Below are 17,286 nucleotides of genomic sequence, written 5' to 3'. Positions count from 1 at the left end.
GCTTTGGGCACATCATGCATAGTTTTACGCATATTTATAAATTAAATTGCTGTTTTTTCTCTTGCTCTTATAAACTAATTGGGCTGCTGTGAGTCTGTTAATCCACTCATTATTTATTGAACAGAGACACAGAGCAATAATGAGTTGTCCTGAGACAGACGAGAGAGAGGGGCGCATTACGGACCAGCTACTTGAACTCCTTTCTTTTTTTATATTTAGTAACATGTAACCTTTTCCACTTTATCTTGTTTTAGTGGTTTTACTGAACTGTTTTATCCTTCACCATCTCCGTCTTCTGCACCTCCTGTTTTCCTGTCATCTTGGAGCCTGCTGTGGTTTTAAATCCTCTCAAGAGCATCAGAAAAACAACCAATCCCTTGTGTTTGCATTCACTTTTTTGTGCATCTGTTCAGTGGTTATAGTCAGCCCACTGCTGATAGTGGTTTTAGAATGAGCTCATTATAACAGTTGCATAGTTTGAGCAGGTCCAGATACAAATAAACTCTTTTTTAGCATTAACCTGTCACAAAAACAATTTCCAAATGCTGCTTATTCATGTAATTGTAAACACAATTTCCTCATCTTGTATTCATGGTCAGTGTTTTATTATGACAGTGAATTCGAAGATCTCACCACTGCCAGATTCCAGAGAACCAAGAGATCTGGACTGTTGCCTTGTTAGGAGACAATCGCTGCACAGTGTCACTGTGTCACTGTAAAGGCTCGTTTCTGTAAAGCTGCACAGTGCTTGAAGCGTCATTTTGCTGTCACCAGGCAACTGCTAAGTCAGCTGATGCTGATCAATTAGGGGGCATCACTAATGACATTAACTGGAGCCATTAGTAACTCAAGAATTAAAGATGTTACCATCCATTTCAGCTGCAACACTTAAAGCCGGATGCAGTAGAAGCAACCACTGCTGATGTTTCGTCTGTTTTTCTTGTTTAGTGTAGAGTGTTTGTCAGTGTTTGGCATGTTCAAGGTCCAAGGTCAAAAAAGATACCTCTTATAAAGCATATGTAGTGATGTAAACATTGTGTCTGTTATCGTTTGGGGGGCTTATCTGCAAAAAAATATGTTTAAGAAGAGAATTAAATTCATAAAGTTTGAAAATGTGTTAAATTATTTTCACTTTAGACTTTTTTCTCCACCCTTATCTCTGTATGTCTGTATAATCCTCTCCTCTCTGCTCCCATCCTCTCTTCCTTTCCTCCTCATCTTTTCTTGTGAAAGTCAATACCAACAACAAGTGGCTCCTTCTTATAACACCTTTGCTCATGTCCCCTCTAGTGTGAACTCCCCCAGCTTGGCAGCAGCTGTAGCAGTGTTTGCAGAGTGCTGGTAAGCTGAAGCCCAGGGAGATGTCACAGCTGTACTATCGGCGGACTGACAGCTCCTCGTACCGGGACCGCATCCCGCTGAGAATTGTGCGGGCCGAGTCGGAGCTGTCACCTTTGGAGAAAGCCTACCTCGGAGCTGTGGAGAAGGGGGACTACGCCAGTGTCAAACAGGCTTTGGAGGTGCGTGTCTGTGTGTGTGTGTGTGTAAGTGCTTGGAAGAATGGATGATTTGTTTGTAAAATGGATGAATGAATACAGCCTCTGAAACTCTAAATTATGTCTGGATAAATGAGTGGAAATTAAAGCCTTAATCTAATTGGATTGATTTAGAAGAGATTTTGGGCAACATGTGCAGCCATGTTTATTCCATACTCATTGTCAATAACATCTGGGGTGTTTACTTACCTTGACAGGTGTCAGACTTTTAGCAGACACAAAATATTGCTAGAGACCAGCTGTTCGGTAGTTTCACTGCACCTGTAGTGCCCAAAATGATGCAAAAAAACCCAACACAAACAGAGGACTTGTTCTGTAGCATTGCAGTTAACAACATAATGCAATGAGGTAATTTTCCCAAGTGCCTTTTTAGACCTTTACCCTAAATTGTTACAACTATAACTAATGCCAGATGTGACCACCAAAATTACTACTTAAATACTACTTACTTGGACTGTTTTTAAAAAAGGAATAAAACTGATATGGCAGAGTCTTTTTTGATTCCATACATTGCTCTTTCTTGTTAATACCTGATGCCTACATTACCCACAATGCATGCTAGTAGCCATTAACATAGCCTCAAGCTGTCAGCCTCCAGCAGAGATGAGGAGCAGGCTAAGCAAACTGACTTCTCTCCAGCTCCACACCTTCAGATTTGATTCATTTTCAAACTTGTAGTTTTCAGCCTCAAACAACATTACTTGAGGCAATGTATCAGATTCCATGCAGCTATCACAGAGTAAAACTGAGTAGGCTTTGAGTTGCTCTGTCAGATCCAAACGATGTGAGGAGTTTACATTTCCTTTGAAAAAATCAATGTGCATTCCACGTCAGCGACTATTTTCCCTTCTAATCAATGGCATTGTTTAAAACTGAGTCCCAGAGAAGCTCTTAAAAACAAACCCTGACTTTCAATCAAAACCTTATTTTGCCAGGAGGCAGAGATCTACTTCAAAATCAACATCAACTGTATCGACCCTCTCGGCCGCACAGCTCTGCTGATTGCCATCGAGAATGAGAACCTGGAAATCATCGAACTCTTGCTGAGCTTCAATGTGTACGTCGGCGATGCCCTGCTGCACGCGATCCGCAAGGAAGTGGTGGGAGCTGTGGAGCTGCTGTTAAATCACAAGAAGCCCAGTGGTGGCATGCAGGTGAGGAGGGGACTGAGGGGGTTGGAAAGAGTTTTAAATCAGAGTGCTTTATTCAAGAGGTAGGAGTGTGTCAGTGCGCAAACAGTGAGCTGCTGACAAGGCTGGGGGGTATGGTAGGAGAGGAACTAGGAGTGTTGGCCTTTCTCTACAAAAGAAATCCCTTTTTCCCCACCCGTTTTTCCGCTACCAAATCATGTCTTGGTGCTTCTAGCATCAATGTATTTCTCTTTTTTGTAGTTGATAAAATACACAGTGTTTTAACCTATTTCTGTTTGAAGGGACCTGTGCCAGCTTTGTATGTGAAAGGTATCGTAACCCTCTTTTGTCCAACAGTATATGATCAACTCACATTGCATGCACTGTTTATTGTAAAGTAGGGCTGGGCAATATGGAGAAAATCAGACATCACAATATTTTTGACCAAATACCTCGATATTGATATTGCAACAATACTGAAGGGTTGACTATTGGTGCTCCCACAGAATATTTTGACAATGAATGTGGATATAATGACTTAGGCCCTGAGCACACAGAAAGCATTTTAGCAACTGGAGGCGGCTTTGTGTAATTGTTTTTAATGAGAATGTTGCTTTTTCATCGCAGTTTTTGCGTTGCGAAGCGCCTCATGTTTCTGCGCTCTAGGCATCTGGTGTTTTTGCAGGAGTGCTCTGAACTCCTTGAGTTGAAAAAACTTCAATTCAGGGCGGAAGAGCTCCTCACGTCATCTTGTTTTCTCATTGTCCATTCGGATGATTTGAGAGGCGGTCCTTCTGTGGTGGTCACAGCAACAGGTTTACAGTTGGTAAACAATGGAGGGGAAACTGGTGGTGCTCAGTCGTTCGGCAGGGCCACTGGACTCCCTCTACTTAGAATTCACTTTTGTTTTGCTAGGTCTGAGGACAGACAGCAGGTTGTCAAACTGCCTCCAAGTTATCCTTAAATATACTTAGAAACGGCCATCATGGAGGCGAAGCTCCTGGACCAACTGGTGGTTCTCCCCGTGATCCACCCTCTTTTTTTAGGGTCTTATGTACCCACACAGATCTCCGTTTCCCTGTGCCCTGACAGCCTCTCACTTTGCTGACACCCTCTCACTCTCAACCAGAGCTACAGCAAAAACCCTCTGTCTGTCCATTTTAGGAACCACCTACTAATTACTGTGAAGTAAATAAAATAATAAATGGTAGATTGATTACACAGGAAGGTTAGGATAAGAAGGTGATGAGATGGTTGCCGGGTAACAATAAAAAGGCACGGCAAGCATTTTTTTGCTAGTGGCATTCAATTAAAAAAAAAAGGCAATGCGGTGTGCCTCACATTTTGTAACCTGCAAAACGCTTTGTTTGTGATCAGCCACTGGACAAAAAACCCCACAAACAACTGCTAACATCTGGATTTTGTAGTCTATTTAATAGGAAAAGTTACAATTGATATTCACTCCCAAGACTGATGTTTCTGCAGTTGTCACAGGTATACTGGCTCCAGCTTTGATCAGGTCTGATTATGTTATGGCAGTTATGGAAATACAGTACAACAGCCTAATTTACTATACTTACTTTACCGTTTACTGGTGCAATGCAATGACTGGTCGCCACAAAATACCGTCAATCTCTGTCCAGGGAGCGCTCGAACACTGTTCAAAATTTAGTTGAGTTTGAGTAAGACTTAATAACTAAGAGATATAAAAAAAGAGGTAACCACTGTAATGTTTCCACTGGCCTCCATGCTGCTCTCTACTGTTTACTTACCCGTTTTCCAGGCTGTCCATGACATCTGCTGCTCTATTGGCATTGGGAAAGTAATCTTTTGCCTTTTTTAAACAGGTTTTCTGCTGCTTAAAAAACCACATACACGTGCTAATTTTTGTGTGAAAATGGTATAATAGAACAGTCTGGCGAGTTCAGAAAATTACAACATTTTACTGGAATGCTGAAAAAAAAAAAAAAAAGGAAAACACTTATGATATTATGATGCCCAAAATCTAAGATGGTGTCTCGTCTCAAACTACAGTATCAATGTAAACTGATATGTTGCCCAGCCCTTTCAATCAAATATATGAACAGTCATATAACTTAATGAAAAACAAAATACTCCCAGCAAAGACTAGAAAACTTGAGGTCAAAGTGCACACTGGCCCACGTGCCAAATCACAGTAGGAAATTTGGGTCCAACCAAATGGCAGAGTGCAGTGTCAGCCAGTGAAATGCTGCTATCCATTGTGTAGCTTATAAGCTGCATGCTGTTGCCTGAAGCTTTTTATACCATCTAAAATAATTGACCCAGTATTGTTGGCAGCAACAAAAGCTGACACTTCAAAAAGCTGTCTTAGGAAGACTTGTTCTGTGTTTTGGCAGAGGAACAGTTCTTACAGAAAGAGATTTAATGAGTTCATTCACTGGGAGAAAATATGATGTATATTTTATTCAAAGTTACAGTATAATGTTTTTTTATATATCTTGCAAGGATTCAGATTACCTTGAGCGCGCTGCTGTTCATTAACAAACCCGTTCTTCTAGTCTTTAAGAAGTGCCTGTTTAGAGCTTTAATTACTGTAATCAAAAACAAAATACTGTCTAATTAATTTTAGATTGGTGCCCCTTTTCACTGATTGCTCTCCACTCAAGGAGCGCTTACTTTTACTTGTCCCTGCCACACTTGTACTGTACAAACACACACACACACACACACACACACACACACACACACACACATGCTTTCTTCTTCTATCAGCAGTAATGCACCATAAACCACAAAGGAACAGATGTTTGGGGCTTCATCGATCAGCTGTAGGGGGATGTTATTGCTGTGCCTGTTGTGTCCTGTCTTTGATAGAATAAAGTGAAATAGTGAAAAAAGGGGGAAATCAAAGGAAAAGGAATAATATGAGGGAGCAAAAGAGAGCACAAGCACAAGAGATACTCTGCTCTGGCTTGTTTATTAAAGGGAAGTAGGGGGAATGAGATAGAAGCCAAAAATATCCAGTCCCGGAGTAATCTATCTGCTGCCACATTTCCCTTTTACCTTAATGTCTTAGCAAGTTAGTGCTTCATTCTATCACGAGTAGGTTGTAAAATAGATCACTCTAGCACTACCAAATTTCCCCAAGAGAAGCTCATTGATTATATTAAAAGGCTGTCTGGGAAAAGTGCATCCGAACTGTGTCTTCCCTGAGATTTATTAATAAGAAGATTCATTCTTTGCTTTGCCGGAATTGTGAGTATTTGTCTTCCTATTCTGCAGCCTGTGTGAATGATGTGTTTGTAATAATCTCACAAGTGTTGTGGTTCATTTGTTTTCCGCCGAGGAGCTCGTTGGATATCAGCGATTTGTACAGCTTCATGCATTATCCTCTGAGTACAGATATGCATCTGTTGGACGCACAAACACAGGAGCACACTGTGTTGCTCAATTATAAGGGCCTTCGGGTACTTTGGTGTTTTGTTGTTGTTTTTTTGTGTGTCCTTTTATAGTCCACACTTTGCTCATTGTTTTTTGGGTTACAGTGCAACATACATATCACGTGCACCTTAAAGATGATTTGGAAATCCCTCTTCTTCCTTAGCAAAGTAAGCACAATCCTGCCTGCTTGAATCTACAAAACCATGAGCTTATTTTCCGCAGTGTCATTCAAAAACAGAACTGCAGTGTCCCATTTTATACCAGCTTTAGCGAGACAATGTTTGTGATGTTGTAGGATGACAGGTGAAAACCAGTGGGGAGGCTCAGAAAAAGGAGCACAGTGAGAATAAAAGACACACTGTGCTTTTGCAGAGGCTAATTTTAATCAATGCGCTGACGGCGGATGCCTCACTCTAATATGAGTAACAAATGTGCTTTACACGGACAAGTGGGCTATAATTTCGTTTCTTTTCTCCACTATTATCATAACTTCACATCTACCAGCCCGCACTCCTCCTGCTCCGTGCTTGGGCACAGGCCAAGGCTGTTTGATGTAGATTATTTGATGTCCCTCCTCCTCCCACGTGAAGAACAGAGTATATAGCTTATTAGATCACCCTCCTCTACGAAATATGACGACTCTAAGACGTGGCTCTGTGCCACTCTTTGGAGTTGCTGCTGCTCTGTGACTGCTCTGAGAGTAAGACTACACAACTAATTAGTGTCCAGTCCACATGATGAAAATTACTTCTGGGTGCACTATGGATGATGCAACATTTTGATGAAATGAACCAGTCCCCTGGATAACAATTCTTTATATTGTATTACTCATAGAGTAGCAGTGACACTATTTCTGTTTCTGTTCATGATAGACTAAATTAGAGTGAACCCTTTCTTGAACAGGCTACAGTACATTTCAGATCTTGTCTTAAATGTAACTTGTGCATTCACATCTATTTCCTTTCAGCCATTTTTTGGAGTTATATTCAGTCTATATTCTATGCATGACTCAATGGATGGCATTGTCAGTGCCCCACTCACCAGTTATTGAATGGATAATCATGATCATTTATCATCTTGTACATTTTGACAGTCTTGGTCTCCAAAGCATTATCCTAATTGCATTTGGTACCTTCACTTTCCTCTAGCACCCCTGCAGGTTGACATATTTGGCTTCAAGTGAAATATCTCTTGTTTACAGAACCATGAAATTTGTCACAAATATCCATAGTGCATAGAGGATAATCCGAGTGACATCAATGATCCTCCTACTTTTCTTCTCCTAAGTTTTCATGCACATGCATGGTTCCCAGAGGATGAATCTTAGTGACTTTGGTGATACCCTGACTTTCCCTTTAGCACCACCATGAGGTTCATGTTTGTGGGCTTTAAAAGCGCTGTATGTAAGAATGTGGCCAAAACGGTTACTGCACTCAAATTCAAAATACTGCTGCGAGTCGTGTCCGCCCCCCCTCCCCTACAGATTCGAGGTTGCTGGACAGCGGCACGCTGGAGACTGATTTGTTTGCCCACGGGCAGGGCCGCGTCACCGCGTCCTTGATCTTCGGTTTTCCAGCGGACCGTTCGAGCAAGTCCGGCTTCTCTGCTGCTAACGCTGCTGCCGGGATACAGCTGAGGAGGAGCCGGCTGCTAATGCTATGTACCGGGACACTGCTAATGCTGCTTGCCGTGCTGCTGTAGCTCAGTCGTAACTGTAACTGATGCTGAGACTCTACTGACTGCGTGACTGGTAGACGGCGGTGGGTGGCGCAACAGGCCAAAACACAAATTCAAAACATAAACATGATTTGCGGACCGTAAATTTTTTTTTTAAATGCGAATATTCTGGCTGTACTATTGTTGTCGGTGAGATCAGTATGTTATATGAACATTATTCCTTAGTCTCTGTGACATATTAGGAGGATTTTACGACTATTTGCTTTAGATTTCTTACATATAGTTCCTTTAATTAAATGTCTCTGTGAGCATGTTAGCATGCTGATGTTAGCATTAGCTCAAAGCACTGCTGTGCTTAAAGGTCCATCTATTTGTTTTTTGTTTTTTTCTGGGTTTTTCAAATTGAAACACCCACTCAGCCATAAGCAAAAGGCAGTGGCATAAATTAAAGCACTGATAAAAGTAATAATAATAAGTGAAATTCTTAGTTCCGCTTTTTTTGGGGGTGTATGAGGTACTTATCCATAGTCAGTGTAGTGTTTTCATTGCTTCACCTCTCTGTCAGACAGCCCTTTCCAGCAGGGAACTGAAACAGTTGCATTGCTTTCTTCAAAGCCACCATACCTCTTGTGACATAAATATTGATTTTACCTCACAGAGCACTGGAGCTGCTGGTCTACCGCTACCTTAATAATTTAGTTTGCTTGTGTTACTGCATGACTTTTGGATTCGTCAGCATGCAGAAACCTGTCAGGTCACACATGATAATGTTTAGAAGGGCTTGAGAGAACAGTGTTTTTATGCTGAAACGTACATTTTCAACCAAAATTTGAATGTTTAGATTTGAAGACACGAGAAACACTACTGGGAAGCTACAGGATTATATAAAAACCTTAGAAGATAAACAATAATAATGGACCTGCCGCATAAGTACAGCCTAACAGAGATGCAAGCACGGCTGTGCACTCCTTGTCCTGTTGTTTTCAATGTGATGTTATTACAGCCCCCGTGATGAGGAGAGTTAAGAACTTGATGTTGAGTTTACATCCGTTTATCTCACTATTCTATCAGTTACTTGTGGTTATACTGTTCATGTTTTGGTTGGAATATTTCCCTATAGATACATTAAGAAGGAGCCACTGTCTCCTTTATAGAGAAGTTGAGTTGGAAACAATGCTGTAAATCCTCTTATAGTGGGACCCACATAAAAGCACTCACAGGCTGAGTATCTCCCATGTGTCCCTTGGCACCTCACTCGTCAGCCCGCCACTGTGCTTTATTGTCACAAATGTCATCTCATGTAGAAAGCCTCCTGCTGCTTAGAGATCTTTGGTATTATCAGATGAGATCACCCGGTTGCTTTTGAGGTCAGTGTCAGTATATTGTCATTTTCATCAGTATATCAAGCTTTCTGTGTGTCCCTTGAAATGCAGTAATACAGTCACTTTTGCTACCAAGGGTTTTGGTCAGCACAAACCCTGAGTCTTAATTAGGATCCATAGACTGTATATAAAGATGGACGACAGATGTCCACTTTCTCCCACTTTACGAAAATGAAGCAGAAATGTCCTGGATACGGCCACTGCTATGTTGTGCTGGTGATGTTATTCTGAGCTAGAGTTTGCACAGTGGCAATCTCCGTGGTCTTGAATTTCTGCCCATTCACCCGTCTGACTAATTATGAGTAGCGCCATTGATCGTGAGTACACCGATTGGCATGCACAGATGTCAATCATGACGTCAAAGCCCCTTTTTGTAGCATCAAATAACTGATTAAAAGCAAACTTATCAGAAAAATAAACCCTTGAACATACAGCAGCATGATGAGAACTACCTAAAATTACAGAAATGATCTTTGCGAAAAATGTACTTGACTTTCACACCTGCCCTGTTTGATTCGGTTTAATCGAACTCAAGTTTGTTTGCCCTCTAAGTACGGTTCATTTGGGCAGGCATGATCACAGCAACCGCACTCGGGTGCGCACTAAAACAACCGGACCGAGACCTTCTTGAAGAGGTGGGCTCAGTCCAGTTACGAACTAACCCTGGTGTGGTTTGTTTGTGGTGAGAACGAGTTCCGACCTGGATCTGAACCAACTGCAGTCACAGTATGTATTCTTTGGGTTAAACATGAGCATGTTACAGTCCTGGAGGATTATTAATGTGCCTCCTCCTCCTGTACTGCCTTAATATGCACATTAAGCACATCCAATGCATCAAAACATTGTTTTCTAGATGGAGCTGCGCCTCGTTTTCAAACTGTATGGTTTGACTAAAATGAACAATGACAGCAATATAGTCCACGATGAGCAGCGCTAAAATCAGCCTGCGTAGTTGTCCCTCCATTGTGACATCAGAAAGTGTCACATTTGTCTTACAAGTGTACTCTCCTTCAACGTTTTGTTTACTTCCTGGATCCTGCATGGAAATTCTGACCAATCAAGAGCAGCTTTCTCACACAAGACATTTTATCTGGTCCTCTTGTAAATGCTGCCGTGAGAACACGAACCAACTCTAGACAATCATGCAACTTTGCAACAAAATGAGTCCCTTATTCGGACCAAAGCAAGACAACTCAAGGTCTGAAAGCAGCCTTATTTTGGCCCATGTCCCCTCTGCAAACATGGAGGGGACAGAGTTGATGACCTGTATTGCCATTAGTCTCCAGGACACAATCGGGATGTTTTGGTATAGCTTTGACATTTGTCATCGGTTCAAGGATATGAAAATAACTATGCAGTGGAAATTTCTAAAAACAAAACAAAATACATAAAATGTGCAGGGAAGTAAAAGCCAAACTGCGTGACTGCACTCTGGCTAGCTGATGGAAATAGCCTCAGGTAGCTTTAGCTGAAGCTTAATCACCCCTTTTGTCCTATATGTGCATGTTTGCTGTACATGGAAAAATCTGTTTTGATGACTATCATCTTGGTAATTGAGTTTGATATGCCACAGAAATATAGCAGTATCTAAATCTAATAATGGAGAGAAACAAAGACCAAGTCCTGCTAAATCTAACTAGTAGTAGTTAAGCTACATTTAAATCACACATTTAAATCTATAGGTTAATTTTACTTACTGGTTAATTTGTTCAAAGACAACTTAAAGACCATATTTTAATGTAGACACAAACAAATGGTTTCACAGCTTACATAACTGCTGATACACTTCCCTGGTTGTGTAGTTACTGTGTAGAGAGGGCCTGTTCTTTCATGGTGCCAGACTCTCACATCTTGAGCATTAGTCTTAGTAAAGCTCCCACTAGAACTAAGGCCCCTTATTCCCAGCTGTCCTTTGCCTGCATCAAGTTGCTGAATGGGTCCCAACCTATTGCATGGTTATCCTCCAACAATTCTTGGACTGTTCTCTCTCTCTGCTCCCTGTCTCCCTCACCACAGAATCAGATAATAAGCCTTCAATTAAAAAAAAGTGAAAAGTGCCAGCTTACTCCTCTGCAGCCCACAGCCGTGTATTCCCACTGAATGACATGGGAAGCAAAAGGGCTTAGCTGGAGTGGGTGATAAGAGGGATAGGTGGAATGAGTTTCTCTCTGAGCATAATGATTTCCTGTGAAATGTGTGAAATACTGATGCTTTCTGCCACATTGTGGGCTATACCCTTTTACAGGGGTCTTGATATTTTTTGTCCGTAACTTTGACCAAGGGCATCTTTTTTTTGCTGCTATTAGAACTGTTTTCTCTGCATCTACCAAAAGCTCTAAAGACTGTTTTTCTTGATCCTGCTTATTCCATTTAACGTCAGTGTAAAGACCTTTGAACTGCACCCTGAAGTGAACAGAAGATCTTTCAGGCTTTGTGTTTAACCAAACCAATTACTTCCACTGTGCGCTGAGCATGTCAGTTAAACCTGACAGAAGGAAAAAAGACTCGGGTCTATAACTTGGCAATAGCTGACATAAAGCCAAGGCCAGATGTACTGCTTCGAGAGCTTATCCCATATATGTGTGTGATTAAAGCTCTTATTCTCTCCTCTCCCCTGAAAGGTTCCTCCTATCTTATTGGACAAGCAGTTCTCTGACTTCACCCCTGACATCACTCCCATCATCCTCGCTGCACACACCAACAACTATGAAATTATTAAGCTCCTGGTGCAGAAAGGCGTGTCTATGCCGCAGCCACATGAGGTTGGTAAACCATTTGAATTTTGTTGTGATTATCAGCGTGAAGCTCCCCATATCTCCAAAATGTCAACAACTGTTCAGGGAAGTCTTGTGTGCAGCCAGATTAAAGTGCGGTTTTATTATTATATCCAGTGGGGTTGTGAAAGTATTTTATGAATCATTCGATCCAGAATCCATTCAGAGAAGATACACTACCGGGTTTTTACTCAGCAGCAACATATTATATTTAGAGTAAGGTAATTACTCACCACACAGTACAGTATTGGTTTTAGGATCTTATTTATGAGGTAGAATGTGTTTGTAAATATGCACATAATTTATGAGGTCAAAACCACACTGATTGGGCTTTTAATGTCTAAATAACATACCCAGTCATGACAGCAGTACTCTGTTGACAGAATGGATACAGTGCTCGCAACGCAGGGCCGAAACATGATCTGTTACTAAACACTGGGGAGCCTCATTAAAATGTGTCCGTGCTTTGTTTGATGTTGCAGGTGCGCTGCAACTGTGTGGAGTGTGTGTCAAGCTCAGATGTGGACAGCCTGCGGCACTCGCGCTCCCGCCTCAACATCTACAAAGCGCTGTCGAGTCCCTCTCTAATTGCGCTCTCCAGCGAAGACCCTTTCCTCACTGCGTTCAGGCTCAGCTGGGAGCTGCAGGAGCTCAGCAAGGTGAGGAGCATCCTTTGGTAGGATTTGATTCGCTGTGCGTTAATTAACCTCCCAGTGCCCTTTCATGATGATTATTATGTGACACTCAATGCCCTGTCAATTTATTAACTGTGCATTTATACAATTGCTCTTGGTAAATGTAATTTCATAAAATAAAATAAAATAAAATAAAATGGAATAGAATAAAAATCGAATAAAATGAAATAAAATAAGATAAAATAAAATCGTATCAAATAGAATAAAATAAAATAAAATAAAATCGAATAAAATAAAATGTAATAGAATAAAATAAGATAAAATAAAATAAAATGGAATAGAATAAAATAAGATAGAATAAAATAAAATAAAATAAAATGAAATAAAATAAAATAAAATAAAATAAGATAAAATAAAATAGAATAAAATAAGATAAGATAAAATAAAATAGAATAAAATACTTTAGAGTCAGCAATAAAATTCAAAGAAATAATTACAAAACTGGATCCTTGCCTGCTACAGTTCAATAAAATTCAAAGAAATAATTACAAAACTGGATCCTTGCCTGCTACAGTTCATGACATTTCCTGCTGAAAAATTATAAAACTTGGAGTTCACTATTGAATTTTTTAGCAAAGCTAAATAGTAAATAAAAATACCAGATGCTTTAATGGCACAAAATACCCACAGGCAAGGTTCAATTTAGAAACAACACTTTGTAGACACACCAGTACTCTGAGATTTGCTTTAATATATTGACTCACCCTGCCAGGTTCTTGCAGGACTCTTGATGTTGGGCGGTATCAGTATTCTATGTACACTCTTTCCAAGGTGGAGAACGAGTTCAAATCAGAGTACGAGGAGCTGTCTCAGCAGTGCAAACAGTTTGCCAAGGACCTTCTGGATCAGACGAGGAGCTCCAGAGAGCTGGAGATGATCCTCAACTACAGAGATGACATCAACTTATTGGACGAGGAGGGCAACAACGACCTGGCAAGACTCAAACTAGCTATCAAGTACCACCAAAAAGAGGTAAGCATGATACATAATATTTCAGTTGAAAGTAATTCATAGCTTGCTGACTGGATCGGATCACAAACCCATGTGAAAAGAACATATTTGATATTCACCCTGTCATTATATAACACTTAAAACACAAGAACACAGTTGTCTTTGAAGGACAAAACATGAAGGACACTGAAAAAGTTGCTTTTCTTGGTTATTTATTTCTTAGGCTGCAGTAATGGGAAGGAAGCAGGGAATATCACCCTGTTGGCTATCGGCAAAATGATCTCACACTATCTCTCAGTCAAGTGCACCTGCCCCCTCTTTGCTGTGAGCTGTGAGCTGTGAGAGTCAGATATGACTGCAATATCACAGTTTTAGCCTTTGAAATTGTGCAATATACAAGAAATCATCTTGGGTTTTTTTTCCAGGTTTGTCCTTGGTTCTCCTCTAGCATTCCTTTCCCCTTCTGTCCAGTATTGTTTGCTACATCATCTACTGTACAGTGTATTGTCAGATTTCAATGCCACATGCCCCAGGCAATATTCACTTTACTGTATGTAGCCTGGGTAAGACTGCCAAGCCTGCAGTTTGTGTTGCACCGAGCCAACGTCTCTCACAGGTGTCACTGCCTGCCAATACGAAGCGGTGTAATGATGTTAGATTAGCATCAGGTTCTCTTTTTTAGTGCCAGACGCTGGTTTGGATAGGATTTAATCTGTTTTTGCTTTGGCAGCTTACACAGATGACAGATAGGCAAAGCTTGGTTTTCATTACTAAAGCATTACAGCCGTAAGGTAATGCTCAGAGCTGTTGCTGTATATGTAGGATGTTCACTTCCTTAAATAACACACAGATAGCAACACAAAATCCTATTTATTCATTTGGTTCAAGTCAATACAGTTACTGAAAAGACGATAACCTGTCGCTGGATTTCTACATGCAGTGCATCCAGTTTAACGTACATGCTCAGTGGTCTGTCCTATTTAATGCAGAACATGTACAGTGCATCCATTTCTAATTTGCTGGAAAACAGCCGGTAATTAAGTGCTGATTACTTTCACAGGCCGGTTTTAGTTTCAGACAGTAAATTGCTGTTTTTTTTCATCAACTCTGTAGGTCCTGAATTGCATTTTAAACAGATAAATAATTATGAGTGAAAAGGTTTCAACCTGATAACTCCGCAGCAATATTCTCTCTACAGTCCACTGACTTCATGCTTCTGCTTTTATTGTGTGATAAACATTTTCTCAGTAGGTAGAGACATAAACAACTGGTTTGGAAAAAAAGCTGATTAAAAGCCACATTAAAACATTAAGTATATTAAATGTGTGCTTTTGCTATTAAAACCTTCAGTGTGGCTAATAGAGGCTCTAAAATGCATTCTCCCCGTCATATTTAGGTTTCAATCTGTAGCACCCCAAAGATGTTATAAATGTAACTGTTCAGTAAGATACGTTTTAGATAATTCATTTGCATACTGATTATGTGCAATTAGTTAGGGCTTTAACCAAGGAAACACCGATCCGATCAGACAGATGCTGAGTCAGATAGCTGGATCAGGTATCGGTGACAATAGGGTTCATTTATTCAGTTCAGTTCTGTGTTTACATCTGATTACATGTGCACATACTGTAAAACTTAAAATAGTAGCCCGGGCTATTATTTGCTTAAATCACTGAAACTAGTCCATGCCCATTGAGTACAGCATACCATACCATGACTTAGTCATACCAAAAATTAGAAAAAAAACAAACATTCAGCCACAAGGGGAGCCACAGCGATCGATCACATTTTAGCCATTTTTAAGCATTTTTCTGTTGTTATAGCGCCACCTAGTTGCCAGTTAGAGTTAAATTTCTCCAGTCACCTTGAGGCGTCCTGTTCTACATATCTACCAAGTTTAGTAAAAATCGATATGGCGTGTAGGCCCAGATAAGAAATTATTTTGTTTGATGGGGTCAATAATGGAGGGGTCCCCTCAGATTATGTGTGGTCATATGCCTACAAAGTAGCGTGGTGATCGGTGAAACCCTTGAGATGTTATTCACCTTTATGTGATGAGCCACGCCCTCCTCAATATTCATTGCCTTATAGAAGCTCAGTTTTAATAAGTTTTCCAGCTTTTGCCAAGAGGGAACTTTAGATATTGGTCCCTAGATTATGTTCACCCAGTTTCATGCAGATCGCTCAAACTTCCTAGGAAGAGATCGATTTGAAGTGTTTTTCAAAAAATTCAAAATGGCGGAAAATCTATATAACCGGAAGTTATGGGTTCTTGTGGCAAATTTGTTCCTCATGAGGAGAGGCATCTCTGTGCAAAGTTTCATGTCTCCACGACATACGAGGCATGAGATATGCCCATTCAAAGTTTGCAATTCAATCGGTTGCTATAGCGCCCCCCTTTGGCCGATTGGTGTAATATTGCTTCATTGGCATCCTCCCATGACCCTCTACCACTGTGCCAAATTTCACATGGATTGACCAAGTCAGTGAGGAGAAAAACGTGGAACAGACACACACACAGACACACACAGAGACAGAGTTTTCGTCATTATATAGTAAGATCAAAAGGCCTATATTTGGGACAGGTGTCTATACGGGACAGACCTTTCATTCCTTTCACACAAAACTGTTTCACAGCTAAGATGAACAATATAATCAAATTGTTTATTTAAACCAATATTGATATTGCTTGTTTAAAAATTAGGCTTCAGATAATATATATTATGAATCATTCATTTGATCTATTTCTGACAGACAGCATATCAGAGAATGAGAGATACAGTACATTATGGAACCCAGCATACCGACACAACACCTCTTTATCCTGTTAAAACAAGACTCACAACTTTGATTAATTTTTATGAAAAACCCTTTTGATTCTTTTGATCTGAGGACCCTTGCGGACTAAAGGAATATGAATAACTTACAGGGTAATTGAGGAATGGACACTTAATTTGAGGCAGCTAACAACCTGATTTTATACATCCGAAGACCTTCTATTAAAAAAAAAGAACTGCTTGGCAACCAGACCAGGCCTCTAATTGAGACAGACGTCTATTTGTCGTAAAAGGGACATGGGCATTTAACTGGGACTAGGCTTTTAATTAAAGTGTTACGGTGTTACAACAACATCAGCAGTGCACCTGTAGGACACATTTTGTCCACATTTTATGCAGCTGTATTGTTTCAACCCAGTGTTGTTGTTATTGTTTTGGCCAATTTGTTGCTGCAATTAAAAGGTTTTCACTTGAACTCAACTTCTTGGTAATTTGGAAGGTTTTTCACCAAAAAGCTGGTGCACAGTTTGTAACTTATGAATAAATATCAATTCAGTAACTTTATTTGTTACACTGTATTTTACAAATTTAGGAAAACAATGTTTAAGTCACGTCTGATGTTGCCTCACACATAAAAGAAAGACTCCCGTCACTTCCACACAGTGAAGCATACAGCTTATTATTTAAATGCTGGTTTCAGACAAAGCCAAGGTGTCAGTATTTCTGAACTGAAAAAGTCAAATCGGTGCGTCCCTAGCTGTAATCATTTTACAGTTATTTATTTTTACTTATATAAGCTTGGTTATAAGTTCGGTGCTGTGGGTGAATATTTGTTACCAGAAAAATCCAATACCTGATGCATGGGCTTTGTTTTTCTGAGTTAAATGGAGGATGCGAGGAGCCTGATTTTTGTAGCGATGC

At 40.3% G+C, this 17,286-nt stretch overlaps 1 protein-coding gene across 3 annotated transcripts in view; it reads left to right on the top strand.

Annotated features, from left to right (window-relative positions):
* Nucleotides 1–17,286, top strand: part of trpc4a (transient receptor potential cation channel, subfamily C, member 4a) — a 101,855-nt gene that overhangs the window by 67,418 nt on the left and 17,151 nt on the right. For all 3 annotated transcript variants that reach the window (XM_050039926.1, XM_050039934.1, XM_050039928.1), the window contains 5 exons: nt 1,291–1,520; nt 2,492–2,710; nt 11,790–11,930; nt 12,425–12,601; nt 13,409–13,609. In XM_050039926.1, the coding sequence (XP_049895883.1) occupies nt 1,362–1,520; nt 2,492–2,710; nt 11,790–11,930; nt 12,425–12,601; nt 13,409–13,609 (897 nt within the window). In that variant the 5' untranslated portion in view covers nt 1,291–1,361. The remainder of the gene's footprint in view (nt 1–1,290; nt 1,521–2,491; nt 2,711–11,789; nt 11,931–12,424; nt 12,602–13,408; nt 13,610–17,286) is intronic.

This window comes from Epinephelus moara, chromosome 3 (assembly GCF_006386435.1).
Source record: "Epinephelus moara isolate mb chromosome 3, YSFRI_EMoa_1.0, whole genome shotgun sequence".
NCBI lineage: Eukaryota > Metazoa > Chordata > Actinopteri > Perciformes > Serranidae > Epinephelus > Epinephelus moara.
Note: the sequence above shows the minus strand (reverse complement) of the source record. Positions and strands in the feature narration are given on the sequence as shown.